Here is a 13,838-nt window from a genome sequence, read left to right on the forward strand (position 1 = left end):
GATGGAGGCTGCAGGGAAGAGGCAACTCATGCCACACTGACTCTGCTGGGCGTTTGTCACCTTCTCGTGTACCATGAACTGCACTGCCTCTCCCCCACTCACAGAGCGCAAAGTCCTGCTGGCTCTTCTTTCCCCTCAAGAATTTTTAACTGAATCATTGTGATTTGCAGCACAGCGGTAGGGCGTTTGGAGCAATAGCACAGCGGTAGGGCGTTTGCCTTGCACGCACCCAACATGGCCGACCCGAGTTCGATTCCTCCACCCCTCTCGGAGAGCCCGGCAAGCTACCAAGAGTATTCGATATGCCAGACACAGTAACAACAAAGTCTCCAATGGAGACGTTACTGGGCCCGCTTGAGCAAATCGATGAACAACGGGAGGACTGTGACCATGGACTGTGACCATGACCGATTGTCATACTGGTCCCTTCTCTATCTTACCTACGCTCCGCCCCACACACACTGGTGGTAGATTCCAACCACTGACTAGTACTTATAGCCCTTGTTTTCCCTGGCCTTCGATATTAGTCTTCATGTATATATATTCATATCCCACAAACAAACGCATTCTATATCTGTCCCTCTCCTTCCAAGCCATTTCACTCAGCATGACGCTCTCCATGTCCATCCACTTATATGCAAATTTCATGACTTCATTTATCCTAACAGCTTTGTAGTGTTCCATTGTGTAAATGTGCCATAATTTCTTTGTCCATTTGTCTGTTCTTGGGCACTCAGGTTGTTTCCAGATTCTGGCTATGGTGAACGGTGCTGCAACGAACATAGGCGTGCAGATGGTGTTTCTGCTGTGTACTTTTGGGCCCTCAGGGTATGTTCCCAGAAGTGCTATTGCTGGGTCATATGGGAGTTCTATTTCTAGTTTTTGAGGAATGTCCATATTGTTTTCCAAAAAGGCTGGAACAGTTGGCATTCCCACCAACAATGAAGGAGAGTCCCTTTCTCCCCACATCCACACCAACACTTGTTGCTTTTGTTCTTTTGGATGTGTGCCAGTCTCTGTGGTGTGAGATGATGTCTCATTGTTGTTTTGATCTGCATCTCTCTGATGATTAATGATGAAGAGCATTTTTTTCATGTGCCTATGGCCACTCAAATTTCTTCTGTGAGGAAGTTTCTTTTCATTTCTTCTCCCCATTTTTTGATGGGATTGGATGATTTTTTTCTTGTAGAGTTCAACCAGTGCTTTGTATGCCTTTGATATTAACCTCTTATCAGAAGGGCATTGGGTGAATATCCTTTCCCATTCTGTACACTGTCTTTGTATTGTGGTCACTGTTTCCTTTGAGGTGCAGAAGCTTCTTAGTTTAATGTAGTCCCATTTGTTTATCTCTGCTTCCACTTGCTTGGTCAGTGTCGTTTCATCTTTGATGATGCCTTTAGCTTCAATACTGTGGAGGGTTTTGCCTATATTTTCTTTGATGTTCCTTATGGATTCGGGTCTGATGCTGAGGTCTCTAAGTCATTTTGACCTGAATTTTGTGCATGGTGTTAAGAGCCTGTTGGTTCTAACCCAGAATCCCAAAGGACTGAACATTCACCCACCTGAGTGACGTCCCCCCTCAGTGAAAGGGGGGACATGCGGGCATCGAACCCTGAGGTTCCCCAAGGTTTTCGGCTGATCTGACATATCCGGTGAGTGCTGCTCCCTTGCCCCCAGGGCCCCCTCCCACCATTTTCAGCCCTAGGGCTGTTCTGAGCTGACAGGTCACGAATCTCTCCTCCAAGCATCCTCTAGGCATGTTGCATGTCAGCTCTGGGCCCATCTGGGTTCACAGAGACAGACACTGGCCTTTCTGTGCGGGTTCCAGATGGCCGACAAACACACGCCATGCTCTGGCTACCGGCACCCGGACCCTGACACTGATGAGCAGATGGAGTCTTTCTGAGGAGCTTTGTCTGGGGGGATCCATTTCTGCCTCCACCTGTTCCACTGCAGAAAGTCCAACACAGACTCACATATCCGGGTGTCTTCCCTGATCTCCAGCACACAGGTGGGGCCCGGCAGGCATGACTGGCCATGGGCAAATATCATGACGCACATTCCCTCAGATCCTGGCTCTGGCGAGCACCTTCCAATAGCCCAGAGCACCCGCAACAGAGTTATTATACCCATACATCTCTCAGTACAGCGCTCCTGACAGTGTCATGCTCACACACCCCTCAGTCACCACAGAGCTGTAACAGAGTCATGTCTACACACCCATTAGTTAGTACAGCACCCATGACGGAGTCATCCCTACACACCCCTCAGTCACCACAGAGCTGTGACAGAGTCGTCCCCATATACTCCTCAGTCACCACAGTGCTGTAACAGAGTCGTGTCCACACACCCTTCAGTTAGTACAGCACCCGTGACAGAGTCATGCCTACACACCCTTCAGTCACCACAGAGCTGTGAGAGAGTTGTGCCTACACAGCCCTCAGTCACCAGAGCACTGTGATAGAGTCATGCCCACAGAGCCCGAAGTCATCATAGCACTATGAGAGAGTCATGCTCACAACCCCTCAGTCACCCCAGCACTGACAGAGTCATGTCCACACACCCCTCAGTTATTACAGCAGCCACGACAGTCATGCCTACACACCCCTCAGTCACCACAGAGCTATAGTATAGTTGTGTCCACATGCCCCTGTCACCACAGCACCTGTGACAGTCGTGCCCACATGGCTGTTAGTCATCATAGCACTGTTATAGAGTTGTGTCCACATACTCCTTAGTCATCATCATAGCACCATGACAGAATTATTCCCACACACCCCTCAGTCACCACAGCACTACACAATGTCATGTCCACATGCCCCTCAGTCACCACAGAGCTGTGACAGAGTTGTGTCCACACACCCCTCAGTACAGCAACCGTGACAGAGTTGTGCCTACATACCCCTCAGTCACCACAGAGCTGTAACAGAGTCATGTCCACACACTCCTAAGTCACCACAGAGCTATAACAGAGTTGTGTCCACATGCCCCTGTCACCACAGCACCTGTGACAGTAGTGCCCACATGGCTGTTAGTCATTATAGCACTGTGACAGTCGTGTCCACATACTCCTTAGTCATCATAGCACTATGACAGAGTCGTGTCCACACACCCCTCAGTCACCACAGAGGCTGCAACAGTCGTGCCCACGTGGCCCTTAGATATCATGGCACTATGAGAGTCTGTCCGCAAACCCCTCAGCCACCACAGTACTATGACAGTTGTCTCCACACACCCCTCAGTCATCACCCATGACAGAGACATGTCCACATACCCCTCAGTCACCACAGTGCTGTAAGAGTCGTGTCCACACACCCTTCAGTTAGTACAGCACCCATGACAGAGTCGTGCCTACACACCCCTCAGCCACCACAGTGCCTGCAACAGTCGTGTCCACAAGGCCCTTAGTAATCACAGCACTGTGACAGTCGTGCCTACATACCCCTCAGTCCGTACAGTGCCTGAGAAGGAGTCATGCTCACACACCCCTCAGTCACCATAGCACCCATGACAGAGCTGTGCCCCACACCCCTCAGCACAGCACCTGTGACAGTTGTTCTCACATGTCCCAGTCACCACAACCTCCATGACAGAGTCATGCTCACATATCCCTCAGTCACCCAGCATCTGTGACACAGACCCTGTGGCAGATTCATGCCCACACACCCACCACCACAGCCCACCAGGTCTGAGGACAAGTTTGAGCAGAAACAAGCTTCTGCCTGCTGTGGGTCAGGCCTTGGCCGCTTGGAATGCACAGTGGGCACTTGGTCAGGCACACAACCCAGCAGTTCCTTCCAATGGCCCCACTGCCCCACAAATGGCCTTCTGGAACAGGGCTCCTGGCCAGGCTACACCACCACAGTTAACAAAAGTGAGCTCTGAGTCACTAGATCAGCCACTCGTACTTCAAAGCTCCGCAGGCTCCATGGGCACTGCTGGAGGGTGACCCAACAGCAGCATGTCGACTCCCTCACAGGGTGGGGGTGTGCCCAGCTCTCCTACACTCACTTCTATAAACTCATCAATCCTACAACTCTGTAGAACAGGTGCCACCAACACACTTACACATTTAGGCACAGCCACACTCTCACACATTCACAGACAGTCACTCTCACATTCATACACAGTCACACCCTCACACATACAGCCACACTCTCACACATTCACAGCTACATACATTTGCACACACAACCACTCTCACACGTTCACACACAGCCACACTCTCACACATTCATGCACAGCCACAATCTCACATATTCACACCCAGCCACTCTCACACATTCATACACAGCCACTCTCACACATTCACACACACAGCACCACACGCTCATACATTAACACAGTCACACTCACACATTCACTCTCACAATTCACACACAGTCACACATTCTCACACTACACACATTCACATTTACACAATCACATACTCGCACACACACTCACCATCACATACCACATTCACACTTACACAATCACGCTCACCCACTACCTGAAGCTCACAGAGGCCAGGTGACTTGCCAAGTCTGCGGAGTGTCAAGTCCCTGGGGCAGTGCAGCAGCAGCCGGCAGCAGGATGTTCACAGGGAACCGTTTCTTACTCGTCCACCCCACATACTAAGCGCTTCCTGCCCAACACGGGCGCCAGGCCACTCAGTCCCGGGAACGTCAGTGGGACGAACGAGCAGGACTCAGGAAGCTCCCTGCTGGCCCCCTTCTCTCTCCTCAGGGTGCTGGGGGCGGGCCCCAGGCCTCACACAGGTGAGGTGCCAGTCGCCAGCCGCATGCCCACAGCTCAGACAGCCCCAATGAGCTGTCAACACTGTCACCTGACAGGTGCTGCGTGCAGAGCCGAAGTGGCCATAAAGCCGATCCGCCACATGTGATCATGACCAGGACTGGCCACCCCCACACCAGCAGCACCCGGGGAACACAGCAGGGGGTCATTCTTCTCCCCTGCCCCCTGCCCACTGGCTGTCCACCGCCCAGAGGGGTGGAGCCAGGACTGGTCGTGGATGCGATGGGAGGGAGGGGACAAGCGTGAGGCAGGGACCCAAAGCGCCCTGTCCCGGGCGCCACCTGACATGGGCTGACACAGGCGCTAAGGGCCCCGGGAGGAGCTGAGCGAGCTCCCGAGACAGGCCCTCAGCCACCGACCTGCACGCTGGCCTCTCGGGCGGACGCACGGCTCCATGCTGGGGCAGGACTCCCCGAGACATGAGCTAGAGGCTCTTACCATGGTGCTCCGAGGAGCCGCGTGGGCCACAGTCACCAGGTCTCGTGGGACAAGCAAGTTCAACACTCGGCCGCTCTCACTTCTCCCAGAAGCTGTCTGCCTGGGCCGTCTCCCGCTGGGGCTCTGCCCTCTCAGGGGCCACGGTGGCAGCTGGAATGTCCTCTCCCAGGTGCCAGGAAGGCCACGTGCTCCCGGAACAATTTAAACCACCATCACAAAGCTATCAGGACGCGTCACCTCAGGCGGCATCGTCCCCTCCCTGCTGGACTCTTGCTGCACCCACGACGGACGCGGGGCCTACACTGGGCGGTGACACTGCTAGGGGCCCTCTGAACACCTCACAGACAGGATCGAGGGTTGCTGGCTTTTTAAAGTCTCTTCGGTGGCGCTCAGGGGACCAGATATGGTGCAGGGGATGGGCGGGGAGGTCGGCCGCATGCGGGACCCCCCAGCCCCTAAGTCAGAGCGTTTCCCCAGCCACAGGCGATGGCTCCCTTGTTAAGGAGGACACGGCTCCCGCACGTGGTGGCGGTCCTTGAAGATCAGAATTCATTCCTGCGTGTCCTGGGCCTCAGTCCTCTGCAGAACCACCTCCGCTGCCCCCATATAACCCCTCCCTTGCTGCGGACAGGACCCCCCTGCCGGCCAACCCCCAGCTCACACCCTGACCTCACTGTAGCACACAGCTGCCTCCTGCCCGCCCCCCTGCCCCAGAGTGCCCCAGGGCCAACCCCCCCCACCACCACCTCTCGGTTCCCCTCCGGAGCTGCTCAGTCCCGGTGGCCACGCCCCCTCAGGCCCCGCTGCAGGCCACAGCCACTGCCGCCTCCACAGGCCCTTCCTCCTGGGACTGCCGCAGGTTCCTCTTTGGTGGGTGCTCTGGGTTTGGGGCTCACAGGCTCAAGTTCATCAAGATCTCAGCCCCTGGCCTTGTTTTCCGGAAGTGAACAGCGGAAGATCCAAGGCTTCGGGGAAAAGGTTCGGGCAGTCGGGGTCAGCGCCACAGTACCCCTCCCAGATCACGCTGCGCGACTGAGTACAAGTGGACCCTGGGCAGGCCCTGTGCCCTGCGTGGGGCAAGGGAGGACAGACGGAGCCCTGTCTCCACCCAGATCGACACCCTGAGCACAGGTGCGTGGCACCTGCCACAGCCACGAGCCTCCATGCCTGGAAGCAAGAGGTGCCTGGGAATCACAGAGGGATGAAATATGAAATTCCAGAAACAATGATTTTGTGGATGCCTTCACTTCAGGATTTAATTCCTCTACTTTTGGTGAAACTAAATCTGTTTTATTGAGGAAATCGCCATTACTGAGGTTCTGATCATTATCGGAGCTGGCACCACTGATGGTAGAGACGGGTCATGGGTAAACCGAGTTCTGGAAAGCTGCCCGTCTGTGTGGCGGCACTCGATGTGCAGAGGAAGGTCAGAGGGAATGGCCAGACTGGGAAGCCTGGGCACGGCATTGCCAGTGAGCGCCCACCACAGCTGCCAGTGCCACAGAAGCTGCTCCACAAAGCTGCACACTGAGACAGGCTATGGCTCTCTTGGGGCCTCGGCTCTGATGGGGTCGCAGGTGCTGGACATTAGTCCAGTCTCGGCCAGGCAAAGCCCCTGTGGTAACCCGAGTCACCAGACAGATGCTGTGGCCGTGCAGGGTCCCGTGTGGGCCCCCAGCCCTTCCTGTGCACAGCCTTCAACCCCCTGCTCTGCACACCCCTCCCTGTCTTTCCTCTCTCTCCTCTGCACACCCTCCCCCACTCTCCTCTGCATGCCTCTCCCTGTCCCCTCTCTCCTGTGCAGACCTGGGCCTGTCCCCACCTTCTGAAAGAGCTGATTTCCATTTCACCAACTGACCGTCAACACAACAGTCACTGCGACCAACTGACATTGCCACGTCAGCCACTGGGGTCAACTGACCATCATCACTGGTCACTGGGGCCAACTTACCATCACCACGCTGACCACTGCTGCCACATGACCATCACCACGCCAGCCATTGTGACCAACTGACCGTCACCACGCCGGCCACTGCGACCAACTGACCATCACCACGCCGGCCACTGCAACCAAGCGCCATCACATCCAGTCTCGCCATGGCCCAAGGTCATGCTGGTTCACGGCTCACGCAGAGCAACTCCCATTTCGCTGCCCCCGGCTCGAGATGCCGTAATCGTGGACCTCCCCTTTGTCTCTTTCTTCCGTTTGTTCGTTTCTGTGTGCGGCTTCCCAGGCAGTACTCAGGGGACCATCGGGGCCATGCCAGGTGCCAGGTGCTGGGTCCCTGCAGCCCCGGCCAGTGCTCTCTCCAGCCCCTGGCTTCTCTAGTTCAGGGCTTCCTCCTGCTTCTAAGGTGCAGAGCTCACGTCTCCACCTGCTGCACCGCCAGGTTCGCCAGCTCAGCGCTGTGGAGGGGACGGCCTGCCTCCTCCGGGCCCCCGTCCTCTCCCTGCGACCCCGGCAGGGCAAAGGAAGGATGTGGCAGGCCCGGCCCTCTCCAATGTGCCACTCAGCGTGAGCCAGGGACACACAAGGACCCGGCGAGCCCAGGCCGGCCCTGTGCCACGGCCATCCCACAGCCTGGCGACCTGGGGCGGCTCCACACACTGGCCCTCCCAGTAGCCCTCCACTTCCCGGGGGTTGGGGGCGGGGAGGCTCTTACTGGCTGACCAGTGTCTGAGGAAGGCCACATCCCAACGGTCACGGGCGCAGCCAGTCCCGGTTCCCGCTTCTGACTTTCTCTTTTGCTGGCCAACCCTGGCGGAGCCCCCGGCACCCACCTCGTGGTGCCGGAGGACGGGCGCTGGGCAGTGTCCTGTTGCTGTTTCACAGCGGTTGCCAAGCATGATTCACTCTCACCACCCACTTCCTCCTCGGCACTTTCCCTGCCTGTGAGGGCTCAGCCTTAAAGGCAGATTCACTGACTACAGGACACGGGCCTGAGCCAGCCAGAGGGAAGTTTGTCAGGCACAGCGAGAACTGCAGGGTCGGGCGATTTCACTTCCAGCTCCAAATGCATCCGTCCATCCATCACCACTCACTCTCCCACCCACCCACCTATCTATCCACCCATCCATTCACCCATTCATCCATCTACCCACCATCCATCCACCACTCCTCCATTCATCCCCCAAGCACCTCCCACTCATCCACCCACCCGTCCACCCACCCACCCATTCATCCATCCACCATTCAAACATCCACCCACCCACTCATCCACCCACGCCCATCCATCCTTCCTCCACTCACTGACTCACTCACTCACTCATCCATCCATCCATCCTTCCTCCACTCACTCATTCACTCATCCATCCATCCACCCGCCCATCCGTTCACCTACCCACCCACCCACCCATCCACCAACCCATTCATCCACCCACCCATCCATCCACCCACACACCCACCCATCTACCATCCGCCATTCAACCATCTATCCTTTTCTGCTCTATTATGTCCTTTTGATTTTCCATTCAGATTAATGTCAACTGTGGCATTGTAAGAAAATATTAAACAGATTTAGGAATTGGATGGCATTTACCCATGTCCCCCAAACTGTCACAATTCCCAATTCTCAGGTCTCCCACATAGATTTCTATTTAAATGACGAGGGAGATTCAACCATGGAGAGTTCCCGTCTTCAGAGACGGGGTGGTTTTCTGCTCCAGGGAAACATGGCGGGCACGTATTCTGCCTTTACAACAGTGACTCCGCATGCCCTGAGAACCCAGCCACTCGCATTCCCGGGCCTGATGTGGAGAGCCAAGAGCTTCTGGGATTCCTCCCGGGCCTGGCTCGCTCGGCCCTGGCTCTAGGGGCTTAGATCCTGCAAGCAGCAGAAATGTGCTGAGCGGGTCCAGCCACAAACTTCCTCCCAGGACCTGCCCAGTGCGGGGGCTGGCACCCTCAGTGGCGTTTCCTACATATGACTTCCTGCCCGGGCCTGGCCCTGGACCGGGGCCTTGCTCACACTTTCTGGGCAGTTCCTCCAACTGGATCTGCTGGTGCTGGGGTCTCCCCGCACAGGCTGCAGGCAGGGGCTTCTGCACCAGCTGCCGCCCAGCCCTGAGATGCCCTGGACCACAGCATGTGCTCTGGAGCACACAGGCTCCCCGCTGCCTGGGGTGCTGGGGAGGAGACCCACACAGCAGGACCCCTCCAGCGATGCCTCGGACCCTCTCTGAACTCTCTGAGGGGCCTCCTGTATACCTTCAGCTCCGGGGGCTGCTCACACTGGTGGGGCTGCTCCTGCTGGTCCTGCTGGTTCTGCTGGTCCTGCTGGTTCTGCTGGTCCAGCTGGTCGGGCTGGTTCTGCTGGTCCTGCTGGTTCTGCTGGTCCTGGGGTTCTAGATGCTGCTGCTGCTGCTGCTGCTGCTGCTGCTGCTGCTGCTGCTGCTGTTGGTCCTGCTGGTCTAACGGGTCAGGCTGGTTCTGCTGGTCTAGCTGGTCGGGCTGGTTCTGCTGGTTCTGCTGGTCCTGCTTGTTTGGCTGCACTGGGCTCTCCCCGGTGTCCCCTTGGGGTCCCCCTGTCTGGGGCTCCGCACAGGCCTCCTTCTCTGGGGGCAGCCATGGGTCTCCACGGGCAGCACCGGTGTCCTCCTGGGTCTTGGGGGACACGGGACTGGCTGCCATCTCTCCCCTCTCTCCGTTCATCAAGTTCCTCCGGGCCAAGGCTTCAGCCCCCTGGCCCGGCCCCGCGGGGCTTGGCAGGACAGTCCTCTGCGCCTCCCACTGCACGGGGCCAGGCGCCGCCATCACCCCATTGGCCAAGCAAGTCTGTGCTGCCCCCACGGGCTCCACATCACATCCCTGCTTAGGAGGCGGGAACTGGACGGGGGGCCTGTGGGGGGGTGCTACAACCCCCCGCCGACCCGGAGTCCTGGGGGAGCTGAGCGTCACCGCCGAGTCCTTCCTCACGTCACTGTAACTCGACAATGAGCTGAAAGAGACAACACAGGAGGCGTGTGGAGGCGTGGGGGCGTAAGGGGCGCTCTGGGGCCCGGAAGGTGCAGGGGGCCATGAGGGGACACTGGGGGGCCATGGGGTCCGGTGGGGGGTGGAGGATGCGGGGCACGGGGATGCATGGACAGCCCAGCAGGGCCCCTGCCCTGTGCTGGAGGCCTGGTCGGGGCCACGCAGACCTGCCCGGGACCCCGAGCCTCCCTGTGAGGGCCTGCACATGTCCTGTGGTTGTGGGCGAGCTGGCAAGAAACCCCAAATGGGACGACACTGGCAGTGAGGAGGACCATCTTGAGATGGACTTGGCTACCGGAACCCCTGTGGGAGCACCTGCTGGGCCAACACTGGTTCTCCATAGCCTGGCCAGGGGCAGCTCTGGCTGTGCCCTCCCAAGTGGCCAGTGGCATGTGTGTTGGGGGCAGCAGCCCCTCGAGTTTCCCCATGCCCTTCCTGGAGACACTTGGCCTTGGGTGGGGTTCCCGGGATCTGGCAGGGGCAAGAGGGTCCTCCCAGTGCTGGGCCTGAGATCTGGTCACACAGCCCCCTGGGAACAGATGATAGCAAGACCTTTAGCGGGGGGAGGGGGGAACGGTATGTAATGAGTGACAGAAATTTCAAGACAAAACAACTGAGGGTCGCTGAGCAGAAAAGCAGCAGGGGGGTGGGGGACAGGGGGATCCTGTCTCCTCTTCTGTCGAGACCACGGCACAGTCCTGCCACACAAGCACACGGCACACCAGTGACACTGCTGAACCCAGCAAGCTCAGAGAAGAACACGGAGCCCACGGCGGGGCCAGGAGCACCATCGCGGTGGAGGGGACAGTGCGAACGTTCCCTGGGTTAGCCCTCAGGAGATGCCGATGTCCCAGGAATCACGTCGGGGGGTGGAACTGGGGGTTGCCCCTGGAACTCGCTCCTCCGGTTTGGGGACACACATCTTCGCTGAGTGCCAGCCCCAGTCAGCCTCTCCCACTGTGGCTCTGCCCTCCGGAGCACCTGGCACCAGGTGGCGGGCGCAGTACCGACCGGGGTCGGAACAGCACGAGAGGAGGCACCACATGGCGGGAGAAGCAAAGTCCAGTCTGGACAGTTCACTTGGGGCAGTGCAGGATCAGCCAAGAGAGAGGGACTCGAGGACGCAAGGGAGTGCAGGCATAGAATCAGGGGGAGTGGACAGACCAGGGGGAGTGGACACAGACCAGGGAGAGAGACAGACCAGGGAGAGTGCACAGACCAGGGAGAGTGGACACAGACCAGGGAGAATGGACAGACCAGGAAGAGTGGACACAGTCCCTCAGACAGTGGACACAGACCAGAGAGAGTGGACAGACCAGGGAGAGTAGACACAGACCAGGGAGAATGAACAGACCAGGGAGAGTGGACACAGACCAGGGAGAATGGACAGACCAGGGAGAATGGACACAGAACAGGGAGAATGGACACAGACCAGGGAGAGTGGACACAGACCCACAGACAGTGGACACAGACCAGGGAGAGTGGAAAGACCAGGGAGAGTGGACATAGACCCAGGAGGAGTGACAAAGATTAAGTACAAAGACAGGCCCAGGAAGAGTAGACATAGACTCAGGAACATGGACACAGACCAGGTTGTGCAGCCACTCTCCCTGAGGACGCCCGGAAACGGGAGTTGAGCAAGTGAGCTCGTGGAGACACCAGCACCCGAGTGTGGATGGAAGAGACCAAGAGACCACAGACATCAACGGACGCCTGCTGCCACTCAGACAGTCGCCACTCCAATGCCCACGGACACCACGTGGCTGCCAACACAGGGCCTGGAGGGCGAGCACGGGGAGCAGTGGTGGCCGATCGTGCCCCTAACAGCACCAGCTGGCCAGTGCGTCTCTGCCCGCCAGGTCTCCGAGCCTCCATGCCCCCTACCGGCCCTCGTACCTGCCGCCCTCGAAGTGGCTGATGAGATCCGACACCTTGCTGGGCTTGTCCTGCGGCACGCGGGTGGTGGGGCCGGGCCGCAGATGCTCCATGCCGGGCGTGGCTCTGGGCGGAGCTGTGCGCAGGGCTCGGTGGGGACTCTGCAGGTGCAAAGGCTTTGGAGGCACTGCCCAAGAAGAAGGATGCGGGCTCAGGGTGGTGCCACACGGGCTCCCCGGCCCTGCACTGGCACCTTGGGAGGAGCCTGACCCAGGGCATGGCCAGGGACCTTTGCTCCGGTCTGGTGGGAACATGCCTGTAGGACGCACACGGCTCGTCACAGGGCCTGGTTACGGGCGGAGGAGATCAGAGACCCAGGACCCCGCCTCTCCGCCTAGGGCCATCCCGCCACACAAGACAAAATGGGGAGACACTGCCCGCCACTCCAGCAGAACAGTGAGAGTCAGCACCCTCCCCACAGCACGGCAAGGACACAGCGTGGCCAAGCACGCCAGATGTCTCACAGGCCCTCGGATCCCTGCATGGTGCCAAGGGAGGGGCCCAGGCACCACCAGGCCCCTGGGTGGACCTGTGCCGGAACCCAGACTCTGCTCCTCCCACCTGCCACAGACCTAGCCCGGGAAGCGAGCTCTCAGCAGTTTCCCAGCAAGCCTGGCTGCACGGCACTCCCCGGGCTGTGGGCAAGAACTGGGGGTTGCTGCAGACACGAGGGCAGTGTGGGTCCAGTGGGGCTGTGTGACCCGCAACACGGGGCACACGGGGATCTCCTGAGATACACACAGGATCTCCTGAGACATACACACAGGGCACACGGGGATCTACTGAGACTCACACAGGGATCTACTAAGACTCACACGGGGACCTACTGAGACTCACACAGGGATCTATTGAGACCCACGAGGAGCACACAGGGATCTACTAAGACTCACAGGGAGCACAGAGGGATCTACTGAGCCTCACATGGGGCACACGGAGATCTCCTGAGATACACACAGGATCTCCTGAGACATACACACAGGGCACACGGGGATCTACTGAGACTCACACAGGGATCTACTAAGACTCACACGGGGATCTACTGAGACTCACACAGGGATCTATTGAGACTCACGAGGAGCACACAGGGATCTACTAAGACTCACAGGTAGCACAGAGGGATCTACTGAGCCTCACATGGGGCACACGGGGATCTCCTGAGATACACACAGGATCTCCTGAGACATACACACAAGGGCACATGGGGATCTACTGAGACTCATACACAGGGCACATGGGGATCTACTAAGTCTCACACAAAGGGCACATGAGGATCTACCGAGCTTCACATGCACGGAGCTTGCAGGGATCTCTGTGGCCCCCGTGCATGGTGCTGTACTTGCTGCGCTCCCTCCCGAGAGCTTCAGCTCACCCATGCAGGCGGCCTGGGTAGGTGCCGCTGTCACAGCTCGTCCCATTCAACCTTGGGCACAGTGACATCAGGCTAATTCTCTTCTTTGAAACAGGCTTTAAAATAATGAGGCCCCAACCTTTTGGATCTGGGTAACGGCATCAAATTGTGTGTGTGTTTTTAACAAACAAACACACTTCCTGAGGGCCTTTGCCAGTTCAGTTGTAATAAGCAAAGACGGAATCTTGTGTTTATAAATAAAAATGCTTAAATCACCCTCGCGGGCTTCTCTGCTCACATTCCTGCCCATGTCAGAGGCAGGACACACATCGGGGCGAACAGCAGAAG

At 57.8% G+C, this 13,838-nt stretch overlaps 2 protein-coding genes across 4 annotated transcripts in view; one reads left to right on the top strand and one right to left on the bottom strand.

Moving 5' to 3' along the window:
- PKP2 (plakophilin 2) overlaps nt 1-13,838 on the top strand; it is a 219,915-nt gene that overhangs the window by 67,259 nt on the left and 138,818 nt on the right. The window lies entirely within an intron of this gene.
- The window catches only part of FGD4 (FYVE, RhoGEF and PH domain containing 4), an 83,353-nt gene that overhangs the window by 14,601 nt on the left and 54,914 nt on the right, over nt 1-13,838 (bottom strand). For 2 of the 3 annotated variants that reach the window (XM_056107782.1, XM_056107783.1), the window contains exons 3-5: nt 12,104-12,269; nt 9,685-10,172; nt 9,443-9,492 (exon numbers count right to left, since the gene is read on the bottom strand). In XM_056107782.1, coding sequence (XP_055963757.1) covers nt 9,443-9,492; nt 9,685-10,172; nt 12,104-12,269 — 704 coding nt within the window. Of the gene's footprint in view, nt 1-5,235; nt 5,338-9,442; nt 9,493-9,684; nt 10,173-12,103; nt 12,270-13,838 lie in introns of those variants that run through there. The other variant, XM_056107784.1, reaches the window with a different exon arrangement.

Source organism: Sorex fumeus, unplaced genomic scaffold (genome assembly GCF_029834395.1).
Source record: "Sorex fumeus unplaced genomic scaffold, SorFum_2.1 ptg000177l, whole genome shotgun sequence".
Classification (NCBI taxonomy): domain Eukaryota; kingdom Metazoa; phylum Chordata; class Mammalia; order Eulipotyphla; family Soricidae; genus Sorex; species Sorex fumeus.